Below are 1,661 nucleotides of genomic sequence, written 5' to 3'. Positions count from 1 at the left end.
CCCACCTGCGGGCACAGTCCAGAGAAGTTTGAAGCTGAGAGTGGTTCCTGAGGTGCCAGGGCCTGGTGCTGTGTCAAGGGAAGCCCATTGCAGCAGATTTTCTAACTGAGCAGAAGGGGCACAGTGCCCAGGACAGTGGCAGAGCTCACAGGGGCTGCCGGGGCTCCCCACCTTTGTTTAGGAAAGGCTTTGTTATGTATTTCTGCAGATAATTGGGGCATTTTAATTTCTACAGCTGAAGTTTCCAGTTCTTAGAAACACAAAATCTCGTGATTAGACAGGGGTAAAGACTGTGAAGCAGCTGCTTTATCTGGTGATGATGTTCAAACACAGTCAACACCACTTGGCTACTTGGATGTGACCAGGTTTTTGGTATAAAACACAAGGTAGTTGGTGCTGCCTGTGCTCCCTAGAGCAGAAGGCAAAAAGAAAAGCAGAATAAAAGGGTGACATTGCAGAAGCAGCACCTGGTGTGCTGGGGCTGCTCCTGGACATGAAATCAAACTCTTGCTTTTCTCTCCTCCTGGCTCTGGCTGCGCAGTGAAGTACTCTGGGTACCTGGAAGAGAGGGATGAGCCCTTCTGCACAAACTGCCACAGCAAGTTTCCCCGGCTGATGAAACTTGGGAGAGGTGGGTTTGAGCTGAGAAGTGTGTCCTGGACTCAGGGTTGTAAAGACCAGCCCGTTAAGACATGGCAGTTGAAACGCTGTTTGGTTTCTGGAAGTTCCTTGAAACCTTTAAAACTGGTTACTGGGGCCCAAAAGCCTCCTGCTTCACAGAGGTGATGGTCAGGCTGGAGCTGGTGACCCTCTGCCCCTCTTGGCTGGGGGAGGGAGCAGCAGTGCCTGTGCTGTTAGGGGCTGGGGGGGGTGTTTGCTGCCTGCCCTGAAGCAGCTGCTTCTCTTGGTGTTTTTCAATCCCCCGAGAGGAGATGTGGCTGTTGTCTGTGTGCTGGGTCCCAGCGCTGGCTGCCTCCACCATCCCTAACGGGGGCAGGTGACCGTTGTCGCTGCTGAGGTGGGAGCTGCCAGGGATTTTTTCCTCCAGGCTTTAGGAGAGATTGTTGTTCGTGTGTCCGAGGGGGTTTCCAGGCTTGTGCTTCTCGTCACCTTCCATTTCTTGTTGCGACAGACATTACGCTGGCAGGGCTGGAAATTGGCCTGCTGACCATGAAGAAGGGAGAGGTGGCAAGGTTCTTCTTCACGCCAGATTACGCCTACGGGCGGCAGGGCTGTCCTCCTCTCATCCCCCCAGACGCCACCGTCACCTTCGAAGTGGAGCTGCTGGATTTCATCGACTCGGGCGAATGTGACTCGTTCTTTGAGCTGACTGCTGTGAGTAGCTTTCATCCGGTTTGAGACCTAGATCTGGAGGCTGAACCTTTGTTCTCTTTCCTTCCAGTTGCAGTTGCTTGTGCATTACACACGTTGAGGTGAATTGCAGGTGCAGTTGTCCAGACCCTGGGCTGCTGGCTCTGCTCCGGTGCAAACACGCCCTGTGATGCTGCCCTGCACGCCTCGCTCTGTTTGCCCCCCCGTGCTGCTGCCTTTGTTTGCTCCCCCGGGCTGGAGTCCGTGTAATTACTGCCATTTCTTTTTAGTTTTACAAGAAACCTCGTGGTTTCACTAGAGGGCACCAGCTTCCAGGAATTTCTCTGAAG

General features: G+C 53.6%; 1 protein-coding gene across 1 annotated transcript; it reads left to right on the top strand.

Annotated features, from left to right (window-relative positions):
* Positions 1 to 541: 541 nt before the first annotated feature.
* LOC104531669 (inactive peptidyl-prolyl cis-trans isomerase FKBP6-like) lies at positions 542 to 1,335 on the top strand (the record flags this gene model as incomplete). The annotated part of the gene is made up of 2 exons (XM_010176628.2): positions 542 to 631; positions 1,133 to 1,335. Coding segments are annotated over 2 exons (293 nt in total), but the record flags the coding sequence as incomplete, so codon positions are not given.
* Positions 1,336 to 1,661: the final 326 nt, after the last annotated feature.

This window comes from Antrostomus carolinensis, unplaced genomic scaffold (assembly GCF_000700745.2).
Source record: "Antrostomus carolinensis isolate BGI_N321 unplaced genomic scaffold, ASM70074v2 C13433384, whole genome shotgun sequence".
Taxonomy (NCBI): domain Eukaryota; kingdom Metazoa; phylum Chordata; class Aves; order Caprimulgiformes; family Caprimulgidae; genus Antrostomus; species Antrostomus carolinensis.
Note: the sequence above shows the minus strand (reverse complement) of the source record. Positions and strands in the feature narration are given on the sequence as shown.